Here is a 13,376-nt window from a genome sequence, read left to right as displayed (position 1 = left end):
ATCTGGATCTGCATAATTAGATCTGGACCACCCTGTACATACACACTATCTATATGAACCAAATGAGCAGGATCGGTGTATGCAAGCCATCATTATAGCAAGCTGAGACAGCGTCAAGCTCGTTAAGACCTGCCCAGGCATGCCCAGGATGTCAACTTGCACAGAACAGCTTCCAACCTGGCCTGATTCCATGCCTGGACATGCCCAGGCCGCACAAACCGTTGTTGATAAGTCACTTACGGGAGTGAAAATGTTTTGATACAAATAGAAGAAAAAAATCATGACAAAAACGAAACGGTACATGATGGGTAAATTTTGATGTGATATTCGTGATCAGCACCCAGAAAACTATAACAAAACACCCAACAGTGTTCAAGAAGCAAAAACTTTGTTGTGCAGTGTTTTTAAACCAAATGTCTTTTCACACTGAATATTAATTATGTTCAAAGTAACTACCACAACTATTTTGCAGGTTTACCATGGAAAATATTATAAAATATTAGATATTACACTTTTTGTACTGAATTTAATTATTTTGTACAAATATGCTTAACTGAGCTAAAGCAGTGTTCCCTCTAGCGTCTTTAGTTGAGCACCCGGCTGTCATCTCACATGACACTGTGAGATGACAGCCACAGATCTGCAGGCACAGGCAGATCTAATGATCTGCAGATGGCAAGGGATGAGCGGGTGGGTGGGCAAATATGGCTAAAGCTAATAGCAGGAACGAGGCAGCGCAGAGTTCACAAGCAAACAGTATGGGGATGTGGGGTTTCGAGAGCAGGCTGTGCATGGTAATAGCGGGGGTGTTGCAGCTTAATATAGCAGCAAGGAGTATGGAGAGGTGGGCAGGCGAGAGGGTGCTGTACATGCTAATAGCGGGAGCGAAGCGGCAGTTCACATGCAAAAAGTGTGCAGAAACCCTTGCAGCACACACTGCGTCCTGAGCAAAAGTTTTGTCCCTGAATTGCTGAGGGTTCTGTACGGAAGAGCATTAGGGTCACGGTGAAGAAAAAAAAACTACATGTCGAGAATAAAATCGAGATGTTGACTTTATTCTCGACATTTCCACATTAATCTTGATGCTTATGACGAGAATAAAGTCGACATGTTGCTACATAACTTATGACGGGGTTTGAGAAAATCTAGTAAATTAAACATTCATTTTAAGATGAAGTTTAGTTTACGATGTTCTACTTTAATGACAAACTACGAGAATAAAGTCAACATGTCAAACTTAATCTCGAATTAAACGGCAAGAATAAAGTAGAAATGTCGAGAATAAAGTGGAAATGTTGAGAATGCGTACCTGCCGTAGAGCAAGTGTGAATTGAATATCCAACAGGCTCTCCCTTTTCCACTCAAAAGTCTTATTCATAGGTACTTTAAATTTTTTTCAAACGTTTTACCAACATGAGCAAAAGAAGTGTTCAGAAAACAACACTGCTCAGTTATTTCAGAAAAGAGATGTCACAAACTAATGAAGGTGTGGCATCAACTCCTCATGTGGCAATTTCAGACAAAGACATTGCAGAAGCTGATGCTACAGGGGAAACCTCTCCAGCACACACTCTGCCAATTGATAAATCTAAGCACCGCTTATCCGGCATAAACAAACAATGGTTTAAAGATTCTGATTGGCTAAAGGTCAAAGAAAACGTTATGTGGTGCTCATTGTGCATGAAATACTTAAAACACCCCCCAAGTATTGGTTACTTTGGGTAAACGTGCCATACACAAGAATTCGAAAAGAAAGCTTGCTGGACCATGAAAAAAGTAAAAACGCACATTGAGTCTTCTGCTGACCTTTTAGGAAAGCGTGTACTAGAGCAAACTGGAATCGGTCAAACTGAAAGACCTGTATCTTTGTTAAATAACTTACAGAGAGATGCCTTTGTGGGAGTTTTAAGATCCATGCATTGCTTGGCAAAAAATTAGTTGCCACATACAACGTTGTTTGAAAAGCTGTTGGAACACTGTAAAGAAGTAGGTTAATCCTTTTTACAACATCTCAATATTGGTAAAAATGCACATTACATCGCTGAAAGAATAATGCAAAAGCTGCTGGATGTCTTAGCATCAGAAATAAAATCTAATATATTGAAAAATATACTCACAGAAAATGTTTTCAGTATTCTGTGTGATGATACAACAGATATCTCAGATGTAAAACAATGAATTATTTACATTAAATATGTTTTCCAGGTCACTAAAGAGGTCAGAATTAGTTTTGTATCAACCTACAATATGATGGATGGCAAAGCGAAGACTATAACCAACACACTGAGTGAGACTATAGCTACTCTAGGCTTGAAAACTGCTAATCAGGTTGGACTAGAGTCAGATGGAATGGCTGTTATGATTGGGAAAGAGAAAGGTGTGGCAAAACTGCTTAGAGATAAAACATCTGGACTCTTGGACAAAAGCAACTGTGTAAACCGCCGACTGGCCATTGCAAGTGCCCAAGCAGCAGCTGCTGTACCTTATTTAACAAAACTGAACATCTTAAGGCAGCTATTCTGTATTTCTTCCAAAATTCTTCAGATAGGATGGCTGGTTTAACGGAAATTCAAAATATTCTGAACATTCCCCAGATTGAGCTGAACATGGCCAGTGACACTAGATGGCTGTCTGATGACTTTGCAGTACAGTCACTACGACAGTGTACGATGAGTGATCTCATTGGAGGGCCCAGATCCTGGGGACTTTGATTATTGGAAAGCTGCAGACAACTGGGCCTCTAGGAAGAAAAGAAGAATAAATATTTAACTGAAGACACCTTCTGCATATGCAAGTTGTCTTTGAAGAATATTTTTTAAATTTTTCTTCATTAGGTTTCCTATACTTTTTTTTCAGTGTTTTCACTTTTCTTCCCGACAGCGACAATACTTGTGCCTCTTGGTTTATGTCATAACAATTGTTTAAAATTTTTGTTAGGGTTGCAGGATCCTGAATTGGATACTTCTTAAATTTAATAAAAATATTCTTGCACAAGTGTCAAACCTTAAAAAAGGAAGTCATATTGAGCTTTGGAAAATAATTAATAATAATTAACTAATAAAAGTAGTGCACATTTAATTTTCTCCACCACCAAATTTACCCATCCCGCCCGGCTACTTTTTCTTGCCACCTGGCTGGAAAAAATTTCTAGGGAGACACTGTAAAGGATCCTCAAAATCACCTGAATGTTTCCAGCTGAAGTAAGAATGGCTTAACTTTAAGGTCCTTAATTATTGTTAAATGCCTCAACAAGCCAGGGAAGATATTGCAAGTATCACATTTTTTCCATCACATTATAAAGAATACTTTATTTTAAAAGCAAGATTTTTAGAAATTAGGAACACAAATAAAGTAGTACAATAGTTTTCATTCTTTTAAATACTTGAGATACAGTAAATATAAACTGAAAAAGACAAGTTTCAGACTTACATAAAATATTTTCTCTTATTATACAGAATTAATTGCATTTCACAGAATCACTCTCAGAACATGCGAAATTTAGGATCTACCTAAACATGGAATTGCAGGATGAAATGCTTCACCTCGGTATTAACAATTTAAACAAAAAAGAACTTTATGATCAATAGTAATTTAATTCTTCCACAGCAGGTTTATATGGAAATTTCTGAAAATAGATTAAATTAAAAGCTATGATATTTAACATAAAAATAAAAGTACACAGCACACTAAATTGTCATATTAAGGATGTATTCTTAAAAATAAAGTTCATACAAATAATGAAGCATTCCTTGGTTCGTAATTAATGGGGATACAACAGTCAAAGATTTACACCATGATTCACGGATGCACTGCCATTTATTCATCTCACACAGGAAATATATGTTTGGGTAATAACAACAATGCTGTGGTAACTTTACATTCTGATAGACTTCTAACAAAACATGAGGCACAGAAATAGATCCATCTGCTGAAGAGTATTTCGTTTAATCATTCTCTGAACCTACTGTAAACATTACAAAGTCATTCAGGTTCGGGGTTTCACCCAGCATAACAAGCAGCAGAGCAGAAATCAACCATGGAAAGAATGCCTGTTTGCCATAGAACAAACAGACGTATGATCATTTTTCCATCTTCAATTAACCCAACAATGTATCTTCAGAATAAAGAAATCTATATGAACTTTGGGACCAAATGCTTCAGGGCAAGCCCTCTGGCTGACAATCACCTGGAATTCTAAATACTATAGGGATGAAATGTTACCTACTGCATCAACAGTATTTCATGCCATTACCATTTATGGCCAATGCTATATTTTAAAGCTACATACCCAGCAATGTATATTTGTTGTGTTTTTTCTTCTTGCTGCATTTTCTTAATAAATATCTTTACATTTTAATTGTACCCATAATTCTTCATATGTCTCCTTCTATTCATCTAGCTGTTACAGGAGTCATACTCTATATTTCTATCTGCAGTACTTAGGGGGCTTAATTTCTAAAACTGATTATACCATAGTGAGATTTGAACAGTCTATACTGACAATCTGTGAGGGTATAAAGGTAGGAATAATAATATGACTACAGAAATACGTCATCATAAGCATTTACTAAAGCATGGAAATCTGGTAATAAGATGTATCTGTTACTTAATGTTTTCCTTAAAAATAAAAAATTGTAACACTGATTACAGAAGCTAAAAACAAATGAATTCAATATTTATATAATTTAATAAAAAATAGAAATGAAAAATTAAGTTTTAATATTTAAATAGTTTTACATACGTATTTCTTCGAAAGTCTTTCATCAGTGTAGAATGTTCAGGCATCTTCTTTATGTCTTCCCAATCTTTATCTAAGAAGTACACAAATCAATGAGTAACTCAGTGGAACTGTACAGGTTTACTAAAGTTGATCATGAATGTAACAAAAAGTCAGTAAACTGAAGAGAAAAAAAGTTTTAAAAGAAAGGAAAAAAAATAAATTTCCAGTTTAAAAAATGATAATTCTATATACAAAACAAATCCTAGTCAAAATGGTGACAAAAAATATCTTAAAAATGTGCTAAAGTGTTTCAGCTTGAGCAGCTGAATATTTTCAGTTGGAAAATATGTGTGAAGTTTCATAATGATACATAGCTTGAAACTGTTTGGCACAAAGTGCTGTTACCTTACAAATAATGAAGGAGCCCAAAATCCAAAATAACTGTCCACTTTCATCAGGCAGAAGCATTAAACACTGTTTAAAACCTAGCTGCAACCCAATCAAAGACAACCTTGTTAAAGAAAATAAATGATAAGACTACCCAACAACTGGAGCTGAAAGGCTGTTTTTATGATTTTAGTTGTTAGCCTGTTAGTGACACATCCAAGACAATATCAAAAGTGATAATTCCAGCAGGAATACAAATGGTACCCACTACACCAAGGTGCATTCAAGTATGCTAAAACCATTAACCTTGCACTTTTTGTGAATTTTCTGCATCCAACCACATAAATTGTATGTATGTATGTATTTTATATAGATAGTTTGTTCCCAGGGGGAAATTTTAAGCACACGAAACACACATATGGGTCCTGTAAATTAGTTAGTATACCGGGCCTGTGCAAATTTTACATGTTAATCTCTTAAAAGAATGGCATGAACCGCAGGAAGTGTTAACATCCGTGGCTGCAGTCTCCCAGATCTGATTGACACTCAGAAAACGGAGTTGCTATCTTTGATTGGAAGAGAAACTGATGTCTTTTCCTTGCTGCATGGCCTCACTAAACTTGCAAAACATAAAATCGCAATGGAGCCTGGTGTTAAAGTGAAAATGCCCCCATACCAGATCCTGAAGGCGAGGAAGAATGTGGTGCACAATGAGGTCAAAGAAATGCTTGAATTAGGCGTAACTCGTGAAGAGTAAAAGCAATTGGCACAGCCTTATCGTATTAGTCCCAAAATTAGACAGTTCGATTTGGTCCTGTATTGATTTTAAGACGCTGAAATAAGTTTTCCAAACTTGATGCTTATCCAATGCCACGAATGTTGATGAATTACTGGAGAAACTGGGTCAGGCATCGTATATTTCTATGCAGAATCTTATAAAGGGGTACTGGCAGATGCCTCTTGAGGATTCCAATTGCGAAAAGATAGCATTCACCTCCCCTGATGAGTTATTCAATTTTAATAGGCTCCCATTTTTACTGCATGGAACGCCTGTAATTTTCCAGCATATGATGGATCAGATTTTACATCCCCATTCCAAATATTCTGGGGCATATCTGGATGATGTCGTCATTTTCAGTAATGATTGGCAGTCAAATGTGGAACTCCTTCAGGCCATGCTTGACAGCTTGAGGCAGGCCGGGCTGACAGCTAACCCTAAGAAATGTAAATTGTGAATGTCTGAATCGCATTATTTGGAATGTTCCATGGGGAAGGGTTTGATGAGACCTGAGTTGAAGTAGGTAGGTGAGGTGCTTGCATATCCCCATCCGGAAAAACAAAAGAAGGTTTGTGCCTTCCTGGGACTTGCTTTTAATTACAGTTGATTCATCCCAGATTGTGCAAATAGAGCTGCTCCTCTAACTAATCTTACGAAGAGCCGGAAAAACCTATGCACTGTCTGGTCCAATGATTGTGAACAGTCCTTCTCTGATTTGAAGGCTACTTTGTTGTTGTTCCCAGTTTTAACACTAGAATCCTTGAAGCCTACGAGAAAAGTTGCAACCCCAGGCCACTGTAAACTCCTTTGCAACTCCTCATCAGTGTCTTATGTTTTGCAAATGTGTCAATCAGCAAAAGAAGCAAGTAGTATGCTATCCCATTTCCCACCGATGCAGCTGGAGTTCTATAGGGTGAATATCGTTATTTGAAATACATACATTTCATGTGTGTTCCATGTCTACAACGATCTGGATAAATGTAGGATGACAGGAAATGCGAGGCAAGAAATGGTGAACACATAACTAAAACAGAATTTTTATTTCATGTTATAATAACGACAAAATGCAGACGTGAAGTGTATAATGTGTGTGTATCAAATAAACATGTTCACAAAAGGCATGACAAAACAAGTGTGCCTTTATTCAAAAATATAGCCGAAGGAAAAGAAATTATTCAATTTACATGTTGCTGCCAATATGTAAAACCAAAGCCTAAGTACGAATTGCATGGCTGGTATAGAGGTAAGAACAGCGGCCTCTAAATCAAGAGGTTGCGGGTTTGATCCCAGGTCTTCCCTGTATTTTCCATTTTGAGTTGTTAGTTTCTGTTATTATTGCTATTATATAATTAAAACATACATTTGCGTTGTGTCTAACAGCCGGTGTAAAGTTTCGCTACTTGTAAAAGATATAGCTGAAAGGGTATAAGCAGGTGCACAAACGCTGGTGAATCATGTCTTCCTGGTATCTTGTTGTCAATTTTTTTTTTTTTTATTCTTGAATAAAAGCACACTTGTTTCATTATGCCTTTGCGAAAGTGTTTATTTTATATTCCAGTAACCGCCTGAATGATATCAAATCTGTCTCTGCATCTCTCTTGCATGCACAAACACATCCAAGAATGAAAATGCAATCATTTGAAAACAGTATGTTTATTTTTTGTTCTTGCCCACCTCCGCATTATGGGGCATGGTACTGGGAATGCAGACAGACTTCTTTTCGGGCGAATACGCTGTCAGCACTGCCAGATCTAAACACTAGTGTGGAGAATTGCACGTGTACTGAAGTGACTTGAGCTGCAGGTGGAAGTTCCACTTTATTTACGGTGTCAAGCAGAGTTGTGCTGCATTACAGCAGTTTATTAGCCAGCAAAGGCGACGTGAGGAAGTTGTCTGTTGTTATGGTGCTGCCTTAGTGCAGCAACAGTTTTATAACCACAGTCTTGGAAAGTCTTTCTCCTGTTGGATGACTGGGATCTTTTTATAAATAAGGAGTAGCACTTGCACATGCAAATTAGTCATTTTTCACATATTCTGCATGGGTGTCTTTGTTGTCAAAGCGCAAATGCCACATGGTGGTCTGATAGTGGTCACGGGACATCAAATGTTTGATTGCCGGTACAACAAATAGTTCTGAGCAGGGATTAATCACAGCATCAACTGTGGTCATCGCTGCTCTTGTGAAAAGAATGGAGATAAATGCCATCAACTCAAGGAGAGGGAAAGGCAAGTTTGTTGTACCACGTGAACGTCACTGACAGAATAAAACTGAATAATAAAAAAACAAGCTCTAACTTTTACAAGTAGGCAAAATTTACACCGGGTATTACAAACCCAAATCAAATGTTTCCGTGAGCTAAAACAGGCCCCATTTGAGCACCTGTTTTAATAACTCCTGATTTTTCAGTTCCTTGCATCCTCCAGACTGACGCTTCAGACACAGGTCTTATAGAGCAATGTTGAGCCAAAGTATCAATGGTGATGAGCACCCTGTAATGTATAAGACCCAGTAACAACTGGTCTTGGAGGACAGGTATGTGGCTGTGGAATGAGAAGCCTTGGAGATTAAATGGGTCATTCAACAGTCTAAACAGGCTACCTCCTTGGATGCGAGTTCACACTTGTCACAGACCATGGCCCTCTCCAGTGGATGATGGCCTTATATAAGGAGTCGAATCCTAGCATCACAAGATTTGTTTTTGGACCTCCAGCCATATAAATTCAAGGTTTAACATTGTTGTGGCTCTCTCCATGCCAACTCCGATGCAAACTTTGAGTATATGACTTCTCGGTTCAAGCTGCCTAGCCTAACAGGTCTGGGCTGAGGGGAAGGCTGTGTCACACAAGTGTGACTGGGAAACAACCTAAGGAGTCATTTAACTGTAATTCCATCCCTCACCAATGGTCAGCACTGTTGCCTGATGTCTCTCCTCTTTGTTCACCTGCAGATCTGATGATCAAAAGCAAGAGGAGTCATGACATCACTTCCAGTTTCCAATAGCCGGACTCACCTTTTCTTTCAACCTGCCTGTAAAGACGTTTCCACCAACTAACGTTAGTTGCTTGCAATATTTTTTTTTCATCAATTATATGGGGTCAGCCTTCAGGTGCTCCAAATCTTTATGCTCTCTGACTTTTTATTACAATATACTTAAAACAAACTCCCATATCCAATGCTGTGCATATGTTATTATAAAATTTTTTAAAAACAAAAATCATTAAAATAAAGATGCTTTCAAAAATAATGAAAATTTTCTAAATATCAAAAAATTACTATAAAGAGCAGTAAACAGTAAAAACTAAATCAACTCAACACTTTGTGCAACCACTGCTTACTTTAAAACTTTATCAATTTTCTTTTCACTGCCATTCAGTTTTATGAAAAAAAAAACAAAACTGGCTGGTAGTTTCGCTCCAAGAACATACCACAGTTTTTCTGCATGCTTTGGTTTGTTTTTTTGCTTCTGCCTTTCCGATAAATCACAGACAAGCACAATGAGGCTGAGATCAGGGCACTATGGAGGACATACAACCTGTTGCAAAAGTCAATGTTCTTTTTCCTGTAGTTCTTTATGACCTTGGTTTTGCATTAAGGAATCCATTTACCTGGTCAACAACCCTATCTGTAGAAATGCAACCTTAATCTTGCAGGGAACCTCTGCTGTGCTTCATAGTTCACTGCAGACATCTTCATCCACTAATTACTTCATCCATGTAGCTCTGTCTAACTCTTTTATTGAACACTGCCATTGTTGGAGCCAATAATTTCAAATTTTCAGAACAGAGTACTTGCTGCCATCACCCATAACCCCAGTCCTGGGGTTTTTTGCATAGTTGAGTCTCTTGGCTTTACGTACATTTTCGAGGAATGGTTTTCTGGTAGGAACTCTACTATGCAGACCACTTCTAATAAGACTTCCAAATGGTCAAGGGAACTTTGGTTCCTGACAGCAGCACTGGACTTCTACCAATTTTGAAGGGATGCCAGTTTAATGGATCTTTCCTATGCTTTAATTAGTTTCTGTGACTGAACATTATGTTTCTGGTCTTCATTCTTGCCTATTTCCTTGAGCTTCTTCAGAAGAGCTTGAAAATCTTGTTTGACACAAAATGTCTGCTTTGAGAGACTTATCTGATGCAGGATGAACACCTTGTGTCTTGCTGCTTAGTATATATATTAATGATTTGAATGTCATATCTGCAACATACCCATCTTTTAGTTTGGTTGTCCTTCCCTCAGTTTGATTCCTTCCACACCCATTTCTGTTTCAATCACCTCATTATATCATTGGTCATCAGCACCTGTTAGTTATACTTGTTCATGCACTAAGTAATCAAGTTATGTAACAAAACAAAAATTTCCCTGTAACATTTACTCTTTGGGACACACTATTGACACACTAATGTTTAAAACAAAAAAAGAAGCATCAAGACAAATTTTATACAAAAATGTATTATATAAATAAATCAGATTCTTCTTTATGTTTAGCAACACTTAATGCAGAATACAGAACACAAACGTTTTTTTTTTATAAAAAGTTTTGCCTTATTAGTTTAATATATAATTCAGACAAACTTACCTGCAGGAAAACCCATGACATTGAATATTCTGTCTAACTGGTCATGGTGATAGGGATTACTAGTCTTGATGTCTTCCTGTCGACAGTGAAATATTGGTTCTGAAGTTAACAGCTCAGCAAATATGCAACCTATAGCCCAAATATCTAAAATAAAACAGAACAGATCACAACACTTAAACTAATTTTATAAACAGCAAACTAATACAATACTGCAAATGAATACATCCTACAGAGACTGAATTACATTTAATAAAAAATGCCACCAAGTCAGAATTCATTAGGGGTGTGCAAAAAAATCGATTTGCAAAAGAATCGCAATTTTATCTCTACCGATTCAAAATCGATTCATACAGGACACAAAATCGATTCATATTTCCCATTTTATAATGGAGCGCGTTTAACTATTTTTCTGGATAGGAGTTTTTCAGTCCTATAGATAGCGCTATGCCAGTTTCTGCTCAGATAGTAATCCTTGGTGTGAGTAAGAAGAAACTGAGTGCGTGCACGCGCAAGCATTCGATGGACGAGCCATGGAAAACACAGTGGAAAAGAATATTCAACCTGCCCCGTCCTCATTTAAGGCAGACGTTTGGGCACATTTTGGATTCTACAACATCGATGGCAAGAAAGAGATTGATAAAACTCATATCATACGCAAGCTTTGTAAAGCTAAAATCAAATATTTTGGAAACACTATGAACCTCAGGACTCACATAGCACGTCATCATCCAGAAGATGCAAACAAAATTCAGCCAAAAGTAAGAAACATTCCAGGAGACCAACGCACTCTGCATCAATGTTGCAAACTTCCAACCAACTCTGAATGGGCAAAGAAAATAACTCAATCCATAGCCTGTTTTATTTCCAAAGATCTGCGTCCCTACAGCGTTGTTGAAATTGAAGGCTTTCGGTACATGCTGAAAACAGTTGAGACTAGAAACGCTATACCAAGCCGTCGGCTATTTGCTAAAAAAGCAATACCTCTGTTATACGAAGAGAAAAAGAAAAAAGTAGCGGAAGCGTTGAAGAAAGCAACAAGGGTAGCCTTAACATGTGATGCATGGACATCAAGGGCAGTCCAGTCATATGTAACCTTTACCACTCACTCTATTACAGACAATTGGGAGCTTGAGTCGCAAGTTTTACAAACTACAGCAATAAATGAAAGCCACACAGCCGCACATATAAAGGAGAACATTCAGTCTGTTGCACAGGAAAGGCAGCTCACAACCACTGACCTGGCAATTGTTACCGATAACGCTGCTAACATGCTAGCTGCTGCACAGCTGCGAAACTTTCAACACGTTAAATGTTTCGCACAAACCATTAACCTCGCAGCGCAGAGAGCTCTGAAGCTGCGGTCTGTTTCACGTCTGCTGGGGAAAATTCAGAGAATTACCAGATTTTTTTTCATCGCAGTGCCAACGCAAATCATATCTTTAAACAGAAACAGAAACTTCTGGAGCTGGCACCGCACAAGTTGACAACGGACGTGGCTACACAATGGAATAGTGCGTTCGACATGATCGATAGATTCCTGGAGCAACAACCAGCCATTTGCGCTGCACTTCTCTCTGCTGAGGTAAGAAAATATGGAGCCAGCATCTGCACACTAGACGAAACCGACGTCGCCAACGCAGAAGAAGTTGCTGCAGCACAGAGGCACCATATGACCAGGCGGTGTGTTTGCTTCGAGAACGAGGGTGGACGCGGCAGGACTATCTAAGAAGACGCATAATTGTCACATCATGCAGCACGTAAAACAGATTCAGAGGGGTTTCCCATGGTCTTAGACTTGGTGGCCGGGTCTCTGTCAGTTGCTCTTGCGACCAGGCACATTACCATGTAGTATGTATGCTTCGAGTGCAAGGGTGGACGTGACTGGACCATCTAAGAAAAATCATGTCTTGGATGTGAATCGCTGTATGAAGTGTGTAAAACAGTTTGTTTGTTGCAGATGTGAATCGCTGTATGTGGCCTGTAGAGCAGTTTGCAAGGGGTATCCCATGGTCTTATAGTTGGTGGGTGGGTCTCTGTTAGTTGCTCTTGTGAGCGGGCACATGACCAGGCAGTGTGTGTGCTTCGAGAGCGTGGGTGGATGCAACAGCACCATCTAAGAAGATTCATATTTGTCGCGGATGTGAATCTCTGTATGCAGCGTGTAAAACGCTGTATTGTATGTTGCCCTCTCCAGAGTTACATCTTTTCATTCACCTACAGTCGTATACACAATGAAGTAAGCAGTCTTTAAAAAATGAGTTTTCGGTTACGACGCACGACCGCATGCACCATGGCAAACTGTTTTACACTCTACATACAGCAATTCGCATACACGACAAAGATGCGTCTTCTTAGATGCTCCTGTACTTTGTACACACCCCCCTCTCACCTCGCTACTACCGTGGTTGGGTGTCTTGGTTGATTATATACAGAAAGGCAGCCAAAACTGCACCGAGCAATGAAAAGTCTATGTGAGTCACAGGTGCATCTGGACTGTGCAAAGACGACAACGACTCAAACGACGAGTTGGAGGTGGGCACATGAGCAGGCAGTGCATACTGGACGAGAAATCAGCAGACTAGCATGACGGAGGGAGCGGAGTGGACGTCCTCCTCCTCCTGTTCCACCCTCCGCGTCTGAGCACCGCACGGACGATTGTGTGTTGGTTCGTTCCGTGCATTGTTACAATGTTACTTATCTTGCTGATTTTTTAAAATACCGATTTTTCAAATGTTAATTTTCTCCCTGTGCTAAAAAATCATTAAAAAACCGGCCTAATTATGCAGTGTATGGTACGCCGCGAGTTGGCTAGTATTCTTTAATAGTAAAAGTGAAAAACGCTAGTTGCATGACAGTGGCATGACAATTTGCTATGAGAAAAACCACATACACAGTGTGTATGGTTGTGAAA

General features: G+C 38.7%; 1 protein-coding gene across 3 annotated transcripts in view; it reads right to left on the bottom strand.

Moving 5' to 3' along the window:
* The window catches only part of cdk8 (cyclin-dependent kinase 8), a 223,777-nt gene that overhangs the window by 72,509 nt on the left and 137,892 nt on the right, over positions 1 to 13,376 (bottom strand). For all 3 annotated transcript variants that reach the window (XM_039745482.1, XM_039745483.1, XM_039745484.1), the window contains 2 exons: positions 10,466 to 10,609; positions 4,742 to 4,811 (listed from right to left, as the gene is read on the bottom strand). In XM_039745482.1, coding sequence (XP_039601416.1) covers positions 4,742 to 4,811; positions 10,466 to 10,609 — 214 coding nt within the window. The remainder of the gene's footprint in view (positions 1 to 4,741; positions 4,812 to 10,465; positions 10,610 to 13,376) is intronic.

Source organism: Polypterus senegalus, chromosome 2, assembly GCF_016835505.1.
Source record: "Polypterus senegalus isolate Bchr_013 chromosome 2, ASM1683550v1, whole genome shotgun sequence".
In the NCBI taxonomy this organism is placed as follows: domain Eukaryota; kingdom Metazoa; phylum Chordata; class Cladistia; order Polypteriformes; family Polypteridae; genus Polypterus; species Polypterus senegalus.
This window is presented reverse-complemented; position numbering and strand designations above follow the sequence as displayed.